Below are 21,305 nucleotides of genomic sequence, written 5' to 3'. Positions count from 1 at the left end.
CAACCCTATTCTTCTGTTCTTCCATTCCATTGTGCCTGCCGCAGCCACCGAGCCACCGTAAGCCACCGTGTTGTGCAGCCACCGTGAGCAAGCTTGTTGTCCAACCACCGTGAGCGACGTTCTTCTCCATTCTTCTGCACCCACCATGACCTCCATTATCGCAGGCAGAGCACCAGATTCGAAGGTACGTCATGCTTCTGGATATTTTTATCCATAAGTGAGTGAGAGTTGCGGATATTTTTATCCGCAAGTGACTTTTGAGAGGTGCGGATATTTTTATCCGTAAGGGAGTTTGGGGTCCGGATATTTTTATCCGTAAGTTTGTTTTGACTTACAGATATTTTTATCCGGAATATAGTTGGGTCCGAATATTTTTATCCGTAAGTGTGTTTTGACTTACGGATATTTTTATCCGGAATAGGGTTATGTGTTGTGGATATTTTTATCCGAAATTTGTTGTTGTCTTGCGGATATTAATATCCGTATTAGTGTTGTTGTTTTGCTTGTATGGATTAATTTATATGTTCTTTTATGCTATATGTGTTATAATCTTTTATATATGTTGGATTGAATGTTAGATGGTGAGGACTAGAGGTGGAGGAAGTTCTAATTTGGACCTTGTGCGATCAACTGCATCGGTGAGAAGAAAACGGGGTGGCCCAAGTACGTCAATTCTAAATGAACAGTTTGAAGATTATATTGAACAAAAAGAAGTTGAAGTGGATGATGAAGGCTATCCAGGAGGGCCATTAGATAAGTCCTTACTCGTTAATTATGAACATCATGTAGCTAGACAGTTGTGGAATGGTTTGGTAAGTAACGAAAGATAATTTTTTGAATTTAGTATGTATCTATTTATTGATGATATATGTTGATTATTGTAGGATCGTGGTGAGTTGAAGGTGGTTTCACATGGGAGGAAGATAAATAAGTTAGGAGAACCTCATGAACGCATACAAGCTGCTGTAGAATTGTCTGGCTTAGGTGGTTTGCTTCATGCTAGTTATGAGAGTTTAGACCGAGGACTGCTATGTGCTTTTGTAGAGAGGTGGCATGCAGAGACAAACAGTTTTCACTTATCGGTTGGGGAGATGACCATCACTTTTGATGATGTGTCAAATTTGTTGCATTTACCCATTGTCGGACAATTTTACACGCAGGAAACCTTAGATTCAGACTCGGCGAATGATTTATTGGTAGAATCCCTCCGTGTTGATCGTGCACTTGCATCTGAAGAAACAAGACACTGCCGGGGAGCTCATGTGCGCTTGAGTTGGCTAAGAGATGTGTATGGAGACGCATGCTCAAGGAGGCAGTGGACTGTGGCTGCCAGAGCATATTTACTTCACCTTGTCGGTTGCACTATTTTTGCGGACAAGAGTGTTACATCAGTCAGTGTCTTTTATCTTGGATTTTTTGTTGATTTGAGGCTTACCGGGGGATATTCTTGGGCAGCAGCTGCCCTAACTCACATGTATGAGCAGCTAGGAGATCGTAGTTATGCAAACACCAAGCAACTAGCTGGTTATGCGACATTGCTGTAGGGGTGGATTTATGAGCACTTCCCGTCTATAGGGATGAGACGTATGCAAGCATTGTATTCTGAAAACCAACCTCGGTGTAGGTTGTATGATGCTGGAAAAGGTACTTCAATTGTTGTTGTTCGATCACAGTTGGATACATTGACTTCAGCTTCCATTCGGTTTTGTCCATACAACGAGCATAGGGAATAACGTCCATTCGAGTGGATATCCTTATTCTGTGGTTATTTGAGGCTTGGAAATTGGACACAGTTGCACATGCCAGAACGTGTTCTGTGTCAGTATGGCTATACACAGATCATCCCTTGCAACCCATCTGTACTTGGACATGGTCATCCGGATACAAATGAAATTGACCGTCGATGGTTACATTTCAATGATTATGTCATAAATGACTATGCCATAGCACCTCATCCTGACGCTTGCATTCAAGAGTACATGGCTTGGTTTAGGGCTGTATTACATCCATATGTGATTAATACGGATGAGGATGACCGTCCTGTACCGGTACCCTCAGATGCACGTGATCACGAAACAGTGCCAAGTCATCCTGAGGAGTCACATCCTGCTCTGGTATGCTTCTAACCTTGTTAACGTATTAATTTGTATTATTTTTTTTCTAATAGTATGTCATTCATGCTTGTAGGGTATTTGTCGTAGAATTACAGAGACATTGCAGCCATTACTTGATCATGGCGATGTCGTGGAGGGCAGCCCTGTTTGGGAAGGCATACAAGCAGCCATTATGTTAGCACGAGGAGCGACTGATGAAAGAGTTGTTTATGTCAGAAGACATGCACGTAGGAATGATTGATTAGGATTTCTTTTTATGTCAGATGTATTACGATTTCTTTTTATGTAATATTTTTATCCATGACAATGTATCTGAACCTTATCTATATGTTTCAATATGATCCTTATCGGTTCTTGTTTCAATATGTTTCAATATGAACCTTATCTATATGTTTCAATGTATCTGAACCTTCTATTTTAGTACACAAATCACTGGCTTACGCATATTTTTATCCGTAGGCATAACTGTATGCACAAATGTGGGTTCCGGATATTTTTATCCGTAGGCATAATTGTGGCTTCCGGATATTTTTATCCGTAGGCATAACTGTGACTTCCGGATATTTTTATCCGTAGGGTTAACTGTGAGTGAGAGTTCCGGATATTTTTATCCGTAAGTGAGTGAGACTTGCATCTGATTTTTATCCGTAGGACAGCTGCAAATGTACTAAACATGCATAAATCTAAATTATGTTATTACAAATGTTATAATTACAAATATTGTCTAATGGACATTAGTTGGGTATAAACTTGTATCCGGCTAGTGTAGTATGTTGACCAAGTTTGGGCCGCTGGATAACGATGTGATGCCCACAATATATCCGTAGGTGGAATTGGACAACCATCTTTGAGCTTGACCTATAAAGGTAATAAATATAAGGTACACAAATCTTGATTTACCACATCAATCTTATTGGTTTAGTTTATACCTGCACAAAATGATTTCCGTGGACATGTCCAATTGCAATGATTCGGTGTTGACGAAAGTTACTTGGTGCTTGGATTCTTAAAGGAAAAATAATTCATAAAAAAAACATTCACAACCCAACATTGACCATACCTCATTTGTAGAAAATGCCTCACTACATTCATGTGCCCTGTGTTCATTATCTAATGCGTTATAACTTGTTGACTGCTCCAGATCAACATCATCTAATCCATCCCACACATCAATCTCCCCTAAAACTCCCATGTATGACTCTGTTGTATCCATTCGGCTGCTGAAAAAAATGAACACTTCACTTCCGGATAAATTAATCCATAACCAAAAAAATATCAACAGTTAACTTCCGGATATATATCCGCAAGGCAATATTATGAATTACGGATATTTTCATCCATAAGGAAAATACTAGTTCTGGATATTTTCATTCGTAAGGTAATTATGAACTACGAATATCAGCGTCCGGAGGCAAATCTTAGTTCCGGATATTAATATCCATATTGAAAATTTTGACTTCTGGATATTAATATCCATAGGCAAAAAAAAAAAGAATTCCGGATTCCGATATCCGGGACCAGCTGAGCTCGAGAAAAAAACAAAAAACGAATGAAAATGGATTACTTACCTCATTAACTTTGGCAAACGAAGCTTACACTCAACTTAGCAACAATGAACGAAGCACAATCTTCTCTTTTGCAGCTCAAAGCAAAGCTTCACACATTCATGAACTTCCTCTTTCTCACCATTCAATGTTTTCATAAATGAAGAAGACAAGGGCATTTTAGGATTTTTAAAAGTGTGTCGGGTGTCAGTCACAATTGATCGGGTGCAGGAAGCAATTGGCCCGAGGATAATACCGGTTTGCAGGGCAATGAGTGACTAAGGTAGTTCCTAGTAACGATAGAGGGTTCTAGCAGTGGGTTTGAAACAACCAGCGAATGAGCAGTGGTAGCAGGCATAGTTTTTCGATGAGAAAGAAGAAGAAATGAAGAAGAAGAAGAAAAGTAAAAGACTTTTAAAATATATGTAATCAAAAGCAAATTAGTCATTTCATCACCTAATGGGGGTGTATATGAAAATTATCGGGTGCAGGAAGAAATGTCCTAGAAAGAACCATCTCATGTTAGTTAAATATGGGCTCTCAAATAGCCTTAGTTATAGGAATTTTCACCTCCTCACCTCTTATTTTTCTTTTCGCAGCTCCAAATATTTAAAATGTTTATTTTCCGCTTTTATTTTGTACTTTATTCAAACATTCATTGTTATCCTCTATTAGTGTGACCTCGTGCTTTGAACATTCATAAGTTTCAAAATTATGTAAAGAATTACTTTCAGAAGTTATTTTCAGTTCTGAAATTTAATTTTGGAAGTTGATATGGATATTGGCCTAATTAATTTGATGTGAATAATTTTGTGAGGCTTTGAAGTACTCATAATGATGCACTTTGTGTTGTAAAAACTTAATACATTGGTGAAATTAAAAGCAGAGTAATGTAAACAATTATTATTGAAAATTTGTTTAACAAAGATTGAAAGTTGAACAGATTACAGAGATGCAATGTATATGGGCAACCATTATGTAAATTAAGGTGTTATTATTATTAGATGTTTGAGTCGAGGGCCATGATGGTGGTGAGATTCATAGGGCTCATAAGCTCACTTGTTCCATTAAAGATGGCATCCACAATGAACTCAACTGCACGTTGGCTTGGATGAAAACCATCCCAAAATGCATAAGCATCTCGGTCCGGGCACAGGCTCGACTGAGGGGTACACAGGCCCAGCCCATTGTACGGGCCTTGTCCACAACATGCTACCTTCGCCGTAACAAAACCTACATTAATCAACAAGAAAAAATGTTATTTTGACAACATTAAAACTGTAATTTAACCATGCAATCTTAAAATTGATCATGTCAACCAAAAGTTGTTTATTTTTCATATTGTAATCTGCTACATGATTCCAGAAATTAATTAAATGTTGAACTGACCATATTTTTGAGGGTTGGTGATGTAGTTCATGTTGATTAGGAAGGCATTGACAGCAATAAAAATTTGATTGCCAAGTTGGGAGTTGAGATCTTTGATCATGTTATCGAGGAGAGGGTTGAAAATCTTCATGGCTTCTTGCAACTCAGGAACACATTCCCCGTCTGTGCTCTTCGTAGCAAGTTGAGAAGGAAGACACCCTAATGGACCAGTTCCTGTCACCAGCACCCGTCTAGCCCCTAACTCATACAGCCTCTGCACTCATTCATTAACATTCACCATTTAGAATCTACATTATTATCGAGTCACTCAAAATAAACGAGGAGAAGAGGAGAATATTCACCATAAGAATTTTTTTGTACTGAGAGACAAGGTAGCGAGAGAAGTCAGGGACAGTGAATTGTTGAGACCTTGGAGTGATAGGAGCCAAGAAATAGTTGTTGACAAAGTCGTTGCCACCTAGTGTGATCAGCACTAGACCTTCATTCACAACGTTCTTCGCCCGTGGAACCCCTAGAACTGCACTTAACCGAACCTGGTACTGCTCAAAAAATGCAAACTGCTCGAACATTCTGATGATGTCAACCTTTCATAGTACCAAAATTCAATTATAAGTTAATCATTCACAACCTTGTCAAGAACCAAGGTAAGAAAAATGACAGCACAAGGGAAAATATATGCAGCATGCAAAAGTTTATTACAAATTGGATGCCTGTGTCATTGAGGATTCCTATCCCAGCAGAAGCAAAGTTTGCCCCAACCAAAAGCCTTTCTCCATATAATTCTGGGCTCAGGTAAGGCAATGTGGGTTCAGATCCAATTCCCTTGCCTACAATCACATTCAAAATTCACACACCCACATGAAAACAAATCATTTTAAATAACTATATAGTTATGTATGAACATGAACATGAACATTAAGTTGAAGTAAAAGCAATTTGTAGGGTTTATATGATTGGCGTACTGATGAGGTCAGGGATATTGAAACCATTGGAGAAGCGTCCAGTGGGGAGATGAGTGGGATAGTCGATGCCATAAGGGGGAGAGTCAGCACGTGCTGGTGTTGCCAAGTAGTTGTTGTTGCCGCTGTCAACCAGTGAGTCACCAAACACATAGAAAGCACGAGATGCTTCTATTCTCTTTGGAGCAACCACAACCACTGCCATGGCCACCACCAAAATTATTCTCACAGTACTACACATGAGCTTAATCATGTTATAATTAGCACTGTTATTTCCAAATGGTGCAATTATATAGCAGTGAAATCCTAGGTTAACATCATTGGTCATATGTAATGTAACTGGAAAGTTGAAATACTCATGTTTTATAGAGTCATCCAATCAAAAACACAGTGATTGAGTTTATTTGGAACTCTTATTTTATCTTTGTACCTGTGTGAAAATGCAACTTTTCTAAACACCAGTTAACTAATTATACACATGCAGCATCTGTTTTCTTCTGTCGAGAATTTCTGATAATGTATTCAATTTTCTGATAATTATTACTAGTGAATATAAATTTTGTGTAATGAGAACTAATTGGTATCAACAGTTAACTGGTTTGATGTGTGCTGGTTTGAATACATTTAATGTACAAGAATCTTCCTCCCTTTCTAAAAGAAGGAATAGTGTTATTGCGTACTGAAGATGAGAACCTATGATTTTCTGCAAAAAAAAGTTAATACATGAGACTCAGTGATAGTTGGAAAGTTATTATGACCATCCATTTTAAGGACAATTGTTTGTTCTATATGCACTACACCAAACACTACTTTTTACTGTTTAATTATTTAGCAGAAACTATCATCTAATAATAAGCATATTGTATGACTAATATAAAGTCTCAATAAATTGTTCACACGTAACTTTTATTCAGTTTTAACTTTTTTTGGTTGTTCATATCAATGAAAGATTTTTAATATTGTGTAAATATGTTCTATTTTTTTTATCGTGGATTCTGTCACTTTTTCTCTCACTTCTTGAAGGTGAGAAACCTAATTTGCATTTCTTATCAGCAAAGCAACCTAATTTGCTATGTACCTTTTGCTATTCAAAGGGAATGATTTGATTTATTTCAGAGATTATTCGTTAATCCTTTATTGACTCGTTTGTGATTTTGATTATTTCTTTTCCTTGACATTCTATTTAATTTAAAAAAATTAAATAATAAAAATAATAAGTTTGTAAGTCTTTCGTATTTATATATATTGTCACAATGTTGCTTATTTCTAATGAGATTTTTAAGATACCTCGTTTGTTTTTCATGCGGAAGAAAAAAGTGATAGAGTTTAGCTTTGGATCTACCTAAGAGTTGGTTGTTATTACATAATATATTTATTCTTCTTAGAGACCTCACATCGACCAAAAATCAAGACTTGTTGAAATATATAAGTGAATGTAAACTTTACTTTATAAGTTAATTTTATAAAATTGAATTAGGTTTAAAGTTCACTTAATATGGTATTAGAGTTATTTAAAACATATCCTAATAAGAATTTATTGGGTTTATTAGGTTATCCATCATCGAACCACTATCGAATCATCTATAAATATATAATCTCACACATATCATAACATATATATAAGTCAAGTTAATATTGAATTAACTTTATAAATGAATAAATTTATATAAAGAAAATTAATATACTCTTTTAACCTAAAATTTTAAAATAATAAGTTTACAAAAACTCTTATATGTTTTACTCATCTTTATCTTATTATGTCAATTCACTTTAAATATAGTGTGTAAACTTTTAATTCAATACTATATATTTTGGGATCAAGTGTTTGGTTATATATTTCAGAAACAACTTAGACATCAAGTGTGTGATACCATAATATAATATGATTATATATATATATTTTATATTGACAAGAAGGTACATAATTTAAATCATTTTTAAAAGATAAGAGATATCTTTAACTCTCAATTTTTTTTATAATTTTATTTATATATAATTTGTCAATTTTATTTTTCATTCAATTTCACTTAATTTGATTTTTTTTCTTTTCAAAATGAATATTTAAATTAATCTAAATTAGACCTTGAAAGATGAACATGTTGGTTAATAAATTTGTGATTAAATTTTGTTAAGAAAGAAGTGAAAAAAATGTTATAATATATGAACCTTATATTTAAAAAAAAATTATTAATTTATTAACTTGCTATTAAGTTAAGGTGAGATTAGGTCTTACAATGTTATATAAGTACAAACAAATGGGCACAAATGGGCTTGATTTATGAAGAAATAGGTATGTGTTCAAATTTTAAGGTGGACCATTTGAAGAAATGGATGACAAAATGCAGAATTTTTTTTTTGTATTAAAAATTTAAATAGTGTGAGAATATCTGTTATGCATATTATTAATTACTAAAAATTATTTGTTATTTGTATTCTTAGAATTATTATTTTATTTTTTATTTCAAAATTAATTTTATTAAGATTATTATTAATGAAAAAAAATATTTATGTGTACATATGTGTTCACATTATCAGTCTACGCCATAGTAACTCATTTAGGATGATGTCTTCATGACGTGGGTTATGAAACATAACATTGTCTTTAATTGATCATATCATTCGTCTTATGCAAAAATGCAAGTTAAATGAAATATTTTTTTTCTTACCTTCTTCTGATAACTCATATACTCTTGTATATAGGCTACAATTTGAGGTTGGAGAAGGAGTTTTCATATTAGAGGGTATACATTTTCTGAATGAGAAATCTTTGAAGAAGTTGAACATGGTCAACGACAGCATGACACTATTAACCATCGTCCACAACAAAATCCAAAAAGTGGAGATGAAAACTTGGAGGTTGACAAACATAATGATGAGTTCTCACACAATTCTAAGATGTTAAAGTAAATACGATGAGATATACCGGACATACAAGAATGTTTGAAGGAATTATTAGATATATGAATAACATTTCTCATGATTTTGACCATGTCCATGACATGATTAATAAGTTAAAGACAAAATAAAAAACGTTTGGATATTATACAATAATCTTTGACTTCATTAACATTTGTTATTATAATTTTAATTATTGGTTGTGTACTATTTTAATTATTGATTGTGTACTATTTGCATGCTTCTACTCATACCTTTTTTATTTCATTTTTCATTGCTGTACTGGGACTTATTTATTTAGCTTGCAATTATGAGATTTCATGCAAGTCTATTCTCAATGTTTTTCCTTCAACATGTTAGAAATTATACTTATCATTCTCTTTATATCATATAATATTAGTTCTATCAAAATAATTGTCAATTTTTTTCTTTAATTAAAACCTTAAAACACAAATATATAAATAAATATATAAACATTCATCTTTTTTAAATAAAAGCTTTCATGTTAGGTATCACTATGCCACTTAAGATCTCAGCTAGGCTGACACCTCAAGTAACAACAATCATTTACCATCACATGAAAAAAAAATATTATTAAACAAAAGAAAAAAGAAAAAAAAAATACAAAAATACGGGGGGACTAGACCAAAATCCATATGTTAACAAAAACGATACATAGGTAGACTATACCTATTCATAAAGAATTCTAAGAACAGACAAGGTGGAAGCCTATTATACCAAAGAAAAGGTTCTCTATGAAAAAATCCTAAATTAGCCAACTTATCAGCACACGCATTTCCTTCACGAAAAATATGAGTAACTGTAAACCTAATTTTCCCACAGTAATTAAGACAAGCATTCCATCGATTACGAAGCATCCAAGGAACATTTGTCCTAGCAGTAAACGCAGCACAAACCAAAGCAGAATCACATTCCAGCCAGACATTAGTAAGCCCCATCTTTTGAGCTTCCTCCATAGCATGTATAACCCCATAAAACTCAGCAACCAGAGCAGTCTGAACTTCAAGAAACGCAGAAAAAGCTCCAATAAATTCCCCCATACTCCCACGAATAATATCATATAAACATTCATCTTTATTTTAAATAAAATTATACTAATCTTAACAATTTTAAATAAGAGTAACAAATCAATAAATTATACAATTAAATCTTATTTATATTATCATATCATCTACAAACTTTTTACTCATTTCATTAACTTTTAACTCATTTTCTATATATCCAAACAATTTTATTTTTTTTCTTATTTATTTTATTTTATATTATCGCTTTCATTTAAACAAAACCTTAACTAATGAATTTCGACATCTTAATGAATTCTTGTAGCACAATAAACAAATGATATCTACATAAATTGTTTAAGATTTAGGATTTAACTTTTAGTTGAAGAAAATTAAATTATAAATGTGTAAATGAATATATATATATATATATATATATTATATTTTTCACGCTGAATTTTATCCTCTGTAATAAAGAATGTGATTAAAGTTGTAGATTTCACTTTCTTGGTGAAACTTAAAAAAAACGATAAAATTGTCAATCTTTTCATGAATGTTTTATAGAAGCTATGATATTCTAAAAAATGTTTATAAATACATAAAGATTGTGATACATACAAGTTTTGAAATCCAAGTTCATGCCACGTGTTCAAATTTTAAAAAATGGAAATAAGGTTCCATACATATATATATATATATATATATATATATATCACTTTTCACATGCACAGCATTAAATATCCATTAAACAAATAATGTGGATTTTGCATTAAGACTTCGAGAATACTAGCTGTTTATTTCCATAAACCGAAGCTTATGATTAGAAACTGACTAGTTTGTATAAATTTAGGTCAAATTTTTTGACAGAGTTTTAATGACTGCCCTTTGATATATTATCTTCATGATATTATCATATTTATTTTACCATAAAACTTGTATTTTATAAAATTCATCATTTCAAAGAAATTTTTATTTCTTATTTATTTGCCGTTTTAAAAAAATCACAATTTATTACTTATTTCTCAATTATACCATTATTTTAATTATTATTTTTTTTCTCTAGGTGCATAAGTAAATAACAAGAAATTGATTTTTTTTTATTTAAAAAAAGAAAGTATTTGTGGCAAGAAATAATAATGAGAATCACTACGTCTCACCGTTAAAAAATGAAAATAAAATTTATGAGTATAATATTTATAGCACAATCAATTAAAATTTTAAAATAAGACTAAAATAATGATTTTATACTTTCTTTCATACTTTAATACATTTTGATATTTTTATCAATCACATTCATAAACATTGCTCTCATTAAAAAAGTTGTTTATAGCTAATCATTTGGGAAAGCCTGAAACCTTACAATTAAAAGAAATTATAAATTATTTTTATTAGATCGGTTTTCTAATTTAGTTTTAAAAAATATATAATTTAAATTGGATAGATATATTTTTTATGTTAAAAATATTCTTTTAAAAGATATTCTTATTTACAATAAAATCATTAAATAAAAACAAATTTTAGAGACAAAAAATAATTAGTTGCTATATTGACCAAATTAGAAATCATTTTAGAGACTACAAAAATTATTGATTTCTAAATTAGTTTTTTTATTGATAAATAGTTTCTAAATTAGTATCTAATTAGTTACTAAGATTTTAAGTACCAATTATTTATATTCTAAATTTGGTAAAAAAAACTTAGATACCTAATTAAATAATAATTTATAAATTATTTATAATAATAGAAACTAATTTAAGAATAAATAATTTTTTTAATCTATAAAATATTCTCTAATTTAGTTAATATAGCAACTACTTATTTTTATCTATAAAATTGATTTTTATTTAATAATTTTCTTGTAGTATATATTTTTTTTTTTTAAATCTGGAAAGATTTTCAGAAGTTTTAAATATTTAACATATTTGGAAAATATTTTTTTGAAGAAAATACAAATAGAATGTATATTAATAAAAAATGAGACATATAAATAATAGTTTCCCATCTTCCACTGTGTACTGAACCACTGAGCCCAACTTCCTTGTTTTGATGTTGGTGTTTCTTATAGCACCCTATCAAAATTCTTCTTACACCCTATCAATTAAAAAAATGTTTTACCATTTTTTTAATGACTTTTAGATTATTTTTCTGGAAGCTGTCAGGAACATATTTTATGGAATTCATGAAATATTTTTTGGAAAATGTTTTTTCAGAATTTTCAAAAAACATTTTTTTGGAAACATTTTCTAGATCAAAATTTTCAAAATAAATTTTCCAGAACTTATATAATACGTTTCAGAATATATTTTTTTCATATCCTAGAATGTATTTTCTGAAATAATTTTTTTTCATAGTGTATTATGAAAAGAATTTTCCAAAATAAAGACGAATTAGATGAAACATTTAATCATTTCACTTATTTTATGAAATGCTGCATTACTCTCTAACAGATTTGAACTACATTTTATTTATAAATTAGTGAAAAAATAATAATTTATACAAATAATAAAATCCAGAGTCAAAATAAATAAAAAAACAAATCAAATTCCTTTAAAATTGTGTAAATGTACTAAGATATTACAATGTTAACCATAAAAATAACAAAAAAATACTTAAAACCTAATATTTATAACTTAACTAAAATAAGATTTGCATGACAAAATGATTGATTAGATGAAACTTTTTTGTGATAACTTAACATGCTCAAACTTCATCCTTATTGTCTTTCATTACCAATGGTAATAATTTTCTTATAAAAGATTTTTGTAGAGCTTATTGTTAATAATAAAACTCATAATATATTTCATGACTATTAAAATTAAGTTTTACAATTTAATTGAAAATGAAAAACAATAATAGCAAAAGTTTGACAGAAAAAAGATTCAATTGAATTTGAAATTATAATAAGTTTGTTGACTTTATAATAACTACTTCTAGGAGACTTTTCAAAGGATGATTTATGATTGAATGAAAGTTTAAACTGTCATTGGTGGAGTCTTTGAAGTAAGTTGCATAATGATACTTAGTTTCCAACTGAAAATGGTTGGGGACACAAAGGGGTGTTGTGCTTAACATCTTGTGAAGCCTTAGATTCCATGAAGACAAGTCATTGCTCAAGTTCATGCAAGAGACTAAAGCCATCATAGGTCATTAAAATGAACAAAAAGCAAAAGCTTTTTATAACAGTATGACCCAGAGGCATCTTTGTATCTTTTTTCTTTTTGAATTTGATAGTGAAATGACAAGCAAGAGAGAAACCTTAGTCCCTTTCAAGAATCATGCTTACTCTGGGTTGTGCAGTAGTTTTGGGATCTCAAGAATGGCCTCAAGTTGATTATTCTACATGTATGCCATGCTGATCATATTAAAACCTTATCTTGTGTGTGTTGAACACAGTGTAATAGATAAAGCTGTCACGGGTTTTCTGGGTTGTGCAAGCTTCAATTTTGAAGTAGAAGATGCCACATTTTTGGCTTCTAGTTTTGTTAGAATTTGCATACTAACAACACAACACCTGCCATTGGCTGTCATCAGCGAATATTCTCTTTCTTTTACTCACTTTTCTACAGTGTTGACAAACTCCTCTTGCTACCCTTTTACATTTTGAAAATATTTGTCCTTTTCTGATTCTGTTTCAGACTCAGCTGCTTGTGACTATTACCTGGCTCCTATCATATGCATGCACCCCAGAATCTTTTTCCTCTATTTCTCTTTCTTTGCATTCCACCACTGAAAAATAATACAAGTTGACCACTTCTATCTCCTCATTATCCCTCAGAGTTAGATCAGCTATCATTATTTTTAAAGAATGTTCTGCAATTTGCCTTCTTGTCAAGCAAGATTTTACACCAATATGTCATTATTGTATTGATTTCAATTGTTGACTCTAATTGGTGCTCATTTTATCATATACAATAAAATATCTACTCCTGTTTTGATCAGTTTGATCCTGAATAACCCCTTTTCCTCAAATATGACAGAAGATTAAAACAGAGAAAGAGATAAAAGGACATGGTTATTTCAATTTGTGACCTGTTTCATGGACCACATACTTTTCTTAGTACACTCCATGAGTTATAGGGCTATAGGAGAATCTGATTAAGGTATAGCTAAAAGAAAATATACATTGGAAGCCGAGTAGATAGTTATATAATACTATGAATAAAACAATTAACAATTCTCTTGTGTTGTTTTATTTTATTGTGCTGCACAAGCATTTCACAAGCTCGAAATTTGCATATACAGAATCTCTTGTATTGTAGTTTGAGCACAAAATATAATACAGAGGAGAGTAATTATAACAGTAGAATAACATAACCAGAGATTATTATAATCTCACATCCTATCATTCCTCTTATTATTATTACACAATCCAATAAATTATTATTTTGGCTGATGATAATTTATAACCCACCAAATAAAAAACATATCTTTGACATCTGTAATAATAATATTTACTTTATTTTTTAATTTAAAATTCTAAAATATATTATTATATTATTAAAGTGGGTTGTTAATGAATGTAACTTTTTGGAAGAGTGTCACATTTTTCTTTCATTAATGACAAGATGGGAGAGAACTATTAGGCCAAAAGGGAATGTTGATTAGACAGTGTGGCTATTGTATGATGTTTTTTGTAACTTACTGCTAGTATAGTGAATCAGTGATCACAAAAAAGGTGTGTATGAACTGTTTTAGAGCAGGCAAATTGAACTTGGTCTGAGTTTAGGTTTGTTCTGTGGTTTTGGGAAATTATAATTAAGAAGATCAGGGAAAAAGCATTATTGTTAGTGTGACTCGTGAATCCATTCTATCATTCATCATGCATTGTGATTGCCAGCAGATCATTGCAAGGGGGAGACAGGAAATAGAGGATTGACCTGTTTGGGGCTATGGTGGGTCCTTGTTCCATACAGGTTGTACAAATGGTGCAGCACCATAGGCCCACATATATGTCTACGCTGACAAAATTACGAAACTCCATATACACTCTTCATCATTCAATACTCAACACCGAGCGTGTATTACTAATTTATTCTACTGTCAGAACTGAATTAGATTACTCACTTATTGCAAAGTGGATTGTTACAGCGTATCGATCTACTTTTGATGTTTCTTTCTTCTTCCTGCTTTTCAGGATAGCCATTTCCAAAATCTGAATTTCCTTTTCTGGGTTAAAGTTTGGAGTGGTGGCAACCTCAGACGTCACACTGATAGACTTCTTCTGGACTAGCCAAATTCCATAGAACAAAATCTTTTTTTCAAGGAGAAAAGACATCTCCTGTTCAGTTATAGAACAATCTTGTGAAACGTCTTGAACTTGAACCGAATTGCATTTGTGTGTCTGTTGCACGACCTTTGATCACCTGTGAAATTCATTTTATTCTTTCTTTGAGCAGTCGAATAGGTGATTAATTTATTACAGATTCAGTGATGTGAAATAGCTGCAAGTTGAAATAATTTTCCAGAAGCATTTAATAAAATTAGGTAAGTAGGGCCGTGTGTTGATAATCGAATACAACAATAATAGAGTTACAATATTAAAAAAGCGAAGCCAAAGCGGAAAAGCCATGTCAGGGTTTCAACCATTCAAATCAACTACCGCATCCTCCACAAGTTCTTCTAGCAACTTCCCCTCTACTTCCTTCACCAAAATATCCATCTCTAATGCCATAAGCTCAACCCACCCTTTTCCCACAACCTCTTTCCTGACAACACTCTCTACCCCCAGGCTGTTACTGTCCCCACAGTCCCCCCAAACAGACCTCACAGCACCGGATATTAACTCCTTCATCTGGGCCACAACAAGGTCTACCAAAGGGGGAGGTGCACCCTCTGGGACTTGGAATCTGCTGTGGCTGCCACTCCATAACCTACCCATCAAGTAACTCTGTGATCCATAACCAGTAATTTCTATCAGTGACAAATTAACACACTCGAATACAAGCTTCTGATTAGATCTCCTCTGCCTTCGCTTGGCCTCATGGAGTTGCTGAGGCTCCTTGTCATTCAGATTGGCATAATTGTCCCTCAATGATGGATCCAATGGGCTTTCGAGGGAATGCCATCTAGAGTAAAAGGAGTCAGACTGCACTTGATCATCAATTCCAGCAGCTGATAGAAGTTTCTCGACAAAGACAAGCCAGTCTTGATCCTCTACCTTGGTATCTAAGGAACCCAACGAGGGCTTTAATTGGTATGGATTTGCCACCTCTGCACAAGAATCATCCCATGAGAGGGTCCGAGCTATTGATTCTATAGGTGGTGATTTGTCAATTAAATTAGACTTCAGAGAGCCCCGTAATCCTACAAAAAAAATCGAAGTCAGGTAAAAAAAACAGTGAAGACAAGGAATATCCAATAAGAACTTCCTGAAATAGAAGAAATAGTGAGAGAAAGGACTAAGCAATACCCAGGTGACGACCCTTACCACAGCCCAAGGACTCGTTAGCACCATTATCATCTTCAAATGGAGGCTCTAAAACTGATATTGGACTCGGCTGACCCTGGTTTTCACTTGAAATCCAAGGCACCACGGGCTTTGACAGTGCCAATCCAGACTGAAAACAAACACAACTGTCTCAGAATCCTCCAATCTATTTATTTACCAACTTTCAGTACATATATAAGATTTTAATTTATGATCCTACGACATACATAAGGAATTCAGTTTACAATTCCACAATCTGCAATAACAAGAAATCATAGAGGTTGTGTGTACTAGTTATGCTGACTGAAAAAAGCCGGTTCTATTATCTATCAAGTAGCTCTTAGGACTCAATGACGTCCATAGGCAGGTGAAATTTTCATTTGTTCCACCATTCCAGCGGTAGCAGAAAACCTAAAAAATTGGTCAAGCATATAGACTATGCTTAAATAGAACCTGCCATGCCACCACACCAAGCAGCCTCCAACTCATGCATAAGTTTCAAGGGACTAATTTCATTAGTTAGGTAGAGAAGGCACAACTGGAATTAAAAGACAGTTTTTATCTAGTTACTTAGCAAGATATATATAGATAATAAAGAAAGGAAAACAGCAGTACAACCCAACCACATGCTTCACAATAAGAATCAATAGATATTCAATACTTTTTTCCCTTTTTTGTTGTGGTTTCCATTCTTTCCTCCCTTTGCAAGAGGAAAGAGAGAAGTAAGGGACTGAGAGTTGGTGGAAAATTTATAAAGCATTGATGTATCTTAAGCCAATAGATAGAAAGAAAATGTGTATAACGCACAAACAAAAAGTGGATCATAATATACCGAAAAATAGAAGCTATTACCTCGAGAGGTATAGCACCTTGTCCATTAGAGATAGAATCTGAGAAAATTTTGCCTGATGATTCATATGGTGCTGGAAGAGAACACTCTCCAATGGATCCACTTTTGAAGCTTTGAGAGACATCATCCCTAAGGACTCCAAATAAATGTACTGGAGAATCTGATGCTACAGTGAGTGTGGATTGGGACTCATTTTTAGATTGAGATAGACAAGATTTTTCCCTGGTTGGTTTCTTGCTCCTTGAGAAGAAACTGGTGACTTTCCCTTTAAATGATGATTTCATACTCTTTGACTTTGTCAGCTCCCCAGACACGTGTGTTTTGCCAGCATCATTATCACAAACTCCAACACTGAGAGCATCATCAAAGACAGTGGAAGATGTCGGAACAGATTTTGACCTGGAAAGGTTTCTAGGAGAACCATCCATACATGTTTCAGCATTAAAATTTCGACTACAAGAAACAGATTCACTTTGTTCCTGTTGTTTATGAATACCCTCAAGCTCAGATATTTCAGATTTCTTTATATCCGAAAGAGCAAGCATCTCACCTAAGGTAGAGCTTCTGCGCATGTGCCTTTGTTCTTGAAGACCTTTATTTGATGCCATCATAGCCCATCTTTCCGAAAGTCGTTTCTTGGCCTCTCTGCATACAGACGACTCAGGAGAACAGGATGCACGGCTAAAGGATGACGAAGAAAAAGGACTGCCACAGCGATTAATGTAATCCCAAGAATGCCTTGGAGATGGTGACATAACTTCCAAATCACTAAAGTTCCCTGCATTACACTCATGATCCGATTTGTTGAATGAACTCTCATCGCCAGTATAGCCATTGGAAAATACTGAAGAATAGAATGTTTCATCTCTTTGATGGCTCCTCATATCTTCATGCATTTGCTGTGTAATTTCACTATCCATTTTTCTTGATTCATGTACATCATCCTCAGGTTCCTGGTAGAAATTTCCACTTGGCAAATTCCGAGGTGATAACATTGTTGGAGAAACCACAGCCTTAATCTCATGTGTCTTCCCAGGGCTGGGCTTCAATACCACTATACGAGTAGGTTGTACTGGAAACTCATCCACTTTCTGAGAGGGAGGAGTGTATCCAGGACTGTATCTCTCCCATGCAGCACCAACATTTGCCGGTTTCCTAATCTGCTTGTCATTTTTCTTCCCCTTTCCAACAGAATTTTCGTTGTCAACCATCTTCGAAGGCTTAAGAACAGTAATGCGCTTAGTCTCTGCTACTGGAGTAGACTGAAGTTCATAAAGATTTTGAGAATCCAATAACCTGATTAACAGATCATTATTTGAACTTAAAACTTCCAAGGCATCGTCAAACTCCTTGGACTGGCGTAGTCTCTCATCTGTAGACAGACGTTTAGCTTCCATAAACTTCTGACGAATGAGAGCCATTTTCTTCCCATTAGCATCTTCAGTCCACCTTTCTCTCTCCGGTGTCTTGTCTCTTACATTGCCTGTTCTTTGTGATTGCAGCCATATTTCATAAATATCCTTGTAAGCAATCTGTTCTGTGTTCAGATGAACTTCATGAAGCATTTCCTTGTCCATAAACCTATCATCCATCTGCCAGTGTTTGAATGGTGTCCCTGAATGATCACACATATGTTGAGAATAATCTCCTCTATGGTTTCTCTCCACAGACAAATTAGGATCGCCCCGTGGAAGGGCTTCAAGCCCCATCAATTTTGCAACTACATTTGGTGGTGGGTTGTGCTTTGAAACAACTTCTTTGGACATTTCTTGGTCTATGAGCATCTTAATGGGTGTTCCATTTATTTTCTTATTTGACAAAGCTCTCATTGAGTCAGAAACAATCTGCAAAGTTCGTGAAAAAGGAATATATATAGATAAGTAAAAACAAGTACAGAAAGCACATCATAAATTGAAAAAGTGAAGAACACTCCATATGACATTCGATTAATTTGGATTCAGTTAGCTTGAATGACAATAAAAAAAATAATGCCTCTCCAAAATTACCAGCTTATCCTCTATCTGGTCACCCAAAGTAGGACTTGTGATCCTTGCAACATCTGATTGACTTCTTGAAAGTGATGATGCTGTAAATCCAGGTACAATTTACTGAGAATGAGATTTTTATAATAAAATAATGGCATAGAAAAACTTCAACACTGAAAATAGTAAGTAAAATCATTCCAGTCAGATTGAAAATAAAGAAAAGCAATTGACAGTTTAGAGAAACCTCCATCTGGGTTTCATAATGCCCAAGAATATATAAAACCAGACAGATCATGAAGAGAGATATGTCTATCTGAAGTTCGATAAAAAAAAAACAAAAGGAAGCAAGCTCCAAATGAAAACTAGCAGCACTCCACCAAACCCCAAAACTAACAACAAAAAATAGACAAAAACCAAGTTTAAGATAACCATCAGAGACAACTCCAAACAGAGAGTCAATATGGTAAAATAGCAGATCATCCAAAAATTTCCCTAGCAAGCAAGGCGATGATTTTGGGGGTTAAAAAAAGAAAACAACCCAAGGCGAAGTGAAAAACCAAAAAGAGTTAACACAGATAGAGAAAGAGAGGGATTACCATCGCGGTGAGGCCTGTCCGTGAGTAGCTTGTTTCCATTGACACCCCCAGTCAAATCAAAGAGGTTCACCATTCTTCCCAAGCATCCTGGAAAAGGTTTCTCAATATTGTGAACCTTCCTATTCTGAGCCCCATTCATTTCAACAGCTGCAAGTACAAATCACCTAGATCTGTAAGCCGAAGGGCACTGAAACACAACATTCCATAAAGAGTAAGCACGGGCGTAATAAAATAAGACATAACCAAATGCATTAAAGTAGACTAAGATGCAATCAACAGAAAATCACAAGATCCAAACACTAATGCGAAGAATTTCGGGTACCTATAAGACAACTAGAACAAGTGTTATAAAATTGATGAGTGTGAACTTGAGGTGATTTTCAATAAATATCCATAAATAGAAACATGCGCGAAAGAGAGGGTGAGTAGAGAACACAGACACGACTATCTCGAAACACAATAACCAGTATTGCTCAAACACTATAGTGAATTCACATGAAAAACTAAATCACCTCGTGCGTCAGCAGTAGAATAAAACAAAAAAAATTGTTAAAACAGAAACACACACGACACAGCCATGATAGGTCCTATATTAACAGTGCTTGCTCCCGGAAAGAGGAGGTAGTTCCTCTTCCCGAATCCCGAACAGCGAAAAAGAGAGAAATGATGAAAGCGGAATCTCGGTCGGAGAAATTGAAAAGCTGCTAGAAAAGCAAATCTGGAAAGAGAAACGCAGAGGAATCGAGAACGGCGAGATCGAGACGGCGCGAAAATGAGAAGAAAGTGGCTGGATAGCGCAGAAAAGGTGAGAGAGAACGGACCTGGCGAGCGGTGACCGGCGACGGTGGCATTCCCGGCTGAGACGGTGGCGGAAGCGACGGCGAGAGAAAGTGAAAGAGGGAAATGGCGTTGGTGAGTGGAGTGGCGTGGTTTAGGTATGCGCGTCGTCCACCGACTCTCTTTGTCGGACTTCAAAGCCTTTCTTCTGAACTACGATTGGTAATATATCATATTTGGATTACGAGTAACACGCAGAATAATAATCACCTTCCTCTTCCTCTCCTTAACTTAATTAATTAACATTAATTATTAATAACAAATTAATCACTTCTCCTTTCTCTTTTTTAATTCCTTTTTTGGAGTATAAAGGAAGATTCATTCTTTCTAAAGTATTTTTCAGGAAAGTCCACCTTATATTACTCACTTCATTTAAGATTTTATATTATCCATATTTATTTCTACTATCCACCTTTTCACCAATTATACACTTTATCCATGACAAGGGTTTTCTTTTTAATTACTTAAAAACACAATATTTTTTTTAATTTCAATAATTACTAGTCTAATTTTATTTTATATAATGTTTTTTTTTCCTTAGCAATTTTTTTTCTTTTACTATCGTGATCTTTGTTCTTATTAAGTATCTCTCTAATTTAAAAGAATATTCAAAACTTCACATAGTATCCATCCATATCATAACAAGTTTTAACATTCTCAAATTCATTAAAACAAGTTAATATGAAA

General features: G+C 33.7%; 3 protein-coding genes across 6 annotated transcripts; 1 reads left to right on the top strand and 2 right to left on the bottom strand.

The window, feature by feature from the left end:
- The first annotated feature begins 578 nt into the window (after positions 1-578).
- LOC137816067 (protein MAINTENANCE OF MERISTEMS-like) lies at positions 579-2,355 on the top strand. The gene is made up of 5 exons (XM_068619165.1): positions 579-812; positions 885-1,540; positions 1,625-1,702; positions 1,775-2,114; positions 2,188-2,355. Exons 1-5 carry the CDS (start codon positions 579-581, stop codon positions 2,353-2,355), a joined length of 1,476 nt encoding a protein of 491 aa, XP_068475266.1.
- Positions 2,356-4,551: 2,196 nt separating this feature from the next.
- On the bottom strand, positions 4,552-6,450 carry LOC137816200 (GDSL esterase/lipase At4g28780-like). The gene is made up of 5 exons (XM_068619281.1): positions 6,010-6,450; positions 5,747-5,874; positions 5,389-5,631; positions 5,048-5,300; positions 4,552-4,891 (listed from the first exon to the last, which is right to left on the bottom strand). Exons 1-5 carry the CDS (start codon positions 6,332-6,334, stop codon positions 4,659-4,661), a joined length of 1,182 nt encoding a protein of 393 aa, XP_068475382.1. The 5' UTR covers positions 6,335-6,450; the 3' UTR covers positions 4,552-4,658.
- An 8,921-nt stretch (positions 6,451-15,371) lies between these two features.
- LOC137814358 (uncharacterized) lies at positions 15,372-20,988 on the bottom strand. Of its 4 annotated transcripts, none has more exons than XM_068617054.1 (6): positions 20,603-20,988; positions 19,782-19,968; positions 19,207-19,286; positions 17,203-19,044; positions 16,351-16,480; positions 15,372-16,226 (listed from the first exon to the last, which is right to left on the bottom strand). In XM_068617054.1, exons 2-6 carry the CDS (start codon positions 19,918-19,920, stop codon positions 15,502-15,504), a joined length of 2,916 nt encoding a protein of 971 aa, XP_068473155.1. In that variant the 5' UTR covers positions 19,921-19,968; positions 20,603-20,988; the 3' UTR covers positions 15,372-15,501. The 4 variants fall into 4 exon arrangements, with proteins under 4 accessions (XP_068473155.1, XP_068473153.1, XP_068473156.1 ...); XM_068617052.1 differs by having other exon boundaries at positions 16,333-16,480; positions 20,603-20,899; XM_068617055.1 differs by having other exon boundaries at positions 19,782-19,928; positions 20,603-20,822.
- Positions 20,989-21,305: the final 317 nt, after the last annotated feature.

Source organism: Phaseolus vulgaris, chromosome 1 (assembly GCF_000499845.2).
Source record: "Phaseolus vulgaris cultivar G19833 chromosome 1, P. vulgaris v2.0, whole genome shotgun sequence".
Classification (NCBI taxonomy): domain Eukaryota; kingdom Viridiplantae; phylum Streptophyta; class Magnoliopsida; order Fabales; family Fabaceae; genus Phaseolus; species Phaseolus vulgaris.
This window is presented reverse-complemented; position numbering and strand designations above follow the sequence as displayed.